Source organism: Gekko japonicus, unplaced genomic scaffold (genome assembly GCF_001447785.1).
Source record: "Gekko japonicus isolate JY-2015 unplaced genomic scaffold, Gekko_japonicus_V1.1 scaffold539, whole genome shotgun sequence".
Classification (NCBI taxonomy): domain Eukaryota; kingdom Metazoa; phylum Chordata; class Lepidosauria; order Squamata; family Gekkonidae; genus Gekko; species Gekko japonicus.
Genome location: NW_015168667.1, coordinates 938,575 through 939,841, shown reverse-complemented (window position 1 = coordinate 939,841; position 1,267 = coordinate 938,575). Strand labels below are relative to the sequence as shown.

Sequence of the window (1,267 nt, the reverse complement as noted above, 5' to 3'; positions counted from 1 at the left end):
GCTTGCTCTGGAGCCATCCTTCCTGAGCTAAGACAAAAACATGTGAGCCAGAGGCTAAAAAACTGTGAGCTAGCTCACAATAACTCAGCTTAGAGGGAACACTGGTCACAACAGGTGATTCAAGCAGCCTCCTTTGAGCCTAAGGGTGTATATGTGTGCACAGTACATGTAGTGTGTGTGTCAGCAAATATAAATCCATAAAAAGCAAAGATCAGTGTGAATTCTCAACAATAGGCAACAAGTTTCCAGTGACGACACTTTCGATGCCTGAAAGACTATTCCCAGTCTTATTCATGTTCAGTTCTCCCAGGGAAATCAACAGAAATAGTTTTTTCTTATTTTTGCTCAATATCTTATTTGTTGTTATAGAGGACGAGACTGATATTTCTCCCTCCTTGTTTTTTTCTTCTCTTGCTTTTGAAGCTCTTGACATGGGGGACGTGAAACTGGTGACGTCTACTAGGATCTCCAAAGCCACCTTAACACTAGACCACTCTTCCTTAAGGTCTCCTGCTCCAACAGAACCACCAGCATTTACTTTACCTCCAAGAAATATCCGAGTGTCACTTGGAGGCACAGCCAGATTTGAAGGAAAGGTAAGCAGTGCCTAACTGTAAACTAGTGAAGAAGTTGTTATTCAATGGTGCAAACGTTTAGAGGAGACAATAGATAAAATGTCGAGTAAAGTATAGTCAAAAAGATCATCTAGATTTTAACCAGGATTCCTTAAAGTTCATAGTTTAACCAATATACATTCATTTACTGTATACCCCTTGGATGCTTTTGAGTTGGTGTTGTTTCTTTCTCTGCTCTTGAATGTACTTTTAAGTAAAAGAATCTATATATCTAATTCCGAAGTTGCTCCTGGTGTGCGGATACTTAAATCCGCACATCGGGGGGACCTGGAGGGGAGGGAGATTTTTGTGCACACTTGGGACGGTCCCCAGGTGTGCACAAAAATCCTAAACCTAAAAAAAACTATCAGGGGATACTTAAATCCCCCCGAAACTGACAGAGCGTCCCCTGCGCATGTGCAGGGAACGCTCTGCAGCTGGCTTTGCCGCCGCCGCCTCAGAGCCGGGCGGGGGGGCAGCGAGGCCCGGGCGCCTCGCTTCGGATGCGGGGGGAAAGCAGTGAGGCCCGGCGGCTACAAGCCGCGCGGGCCTCGCTGTGCAGCCGGGGGGAGGGGGGAAGGCAGCCGCCGGGCCTCGCTGTGCGGGGGGGAACTGATCGGTTCTGAGAGGGGGGACGAGGCGGGTGGGGGGCG

General features: G+C 48.1%; 1 protein-coding gene across 1 annotated transcript in view; it reads left to right on the top strand.

The window, feature by feature from the left end:
* The first annotated feature begins 431 nt into the window (after positions 1 to 431).
* MYLK (myosin light chain kinase) overlaps positions 432 to 1,267 on the top strand; it is a 271,468-nt gene continuing 270,632 nt past the window's right edge. The window contains exon 1 of the mRNA XM_015415311.1: positions 432 to 596. Within this exon, the coding sequence (XP_015270797.1) occupies positions 432 to 596 (165 nt within the window). The remainder of the gene's footprint in view (positions 597 to 1,267) is intronic.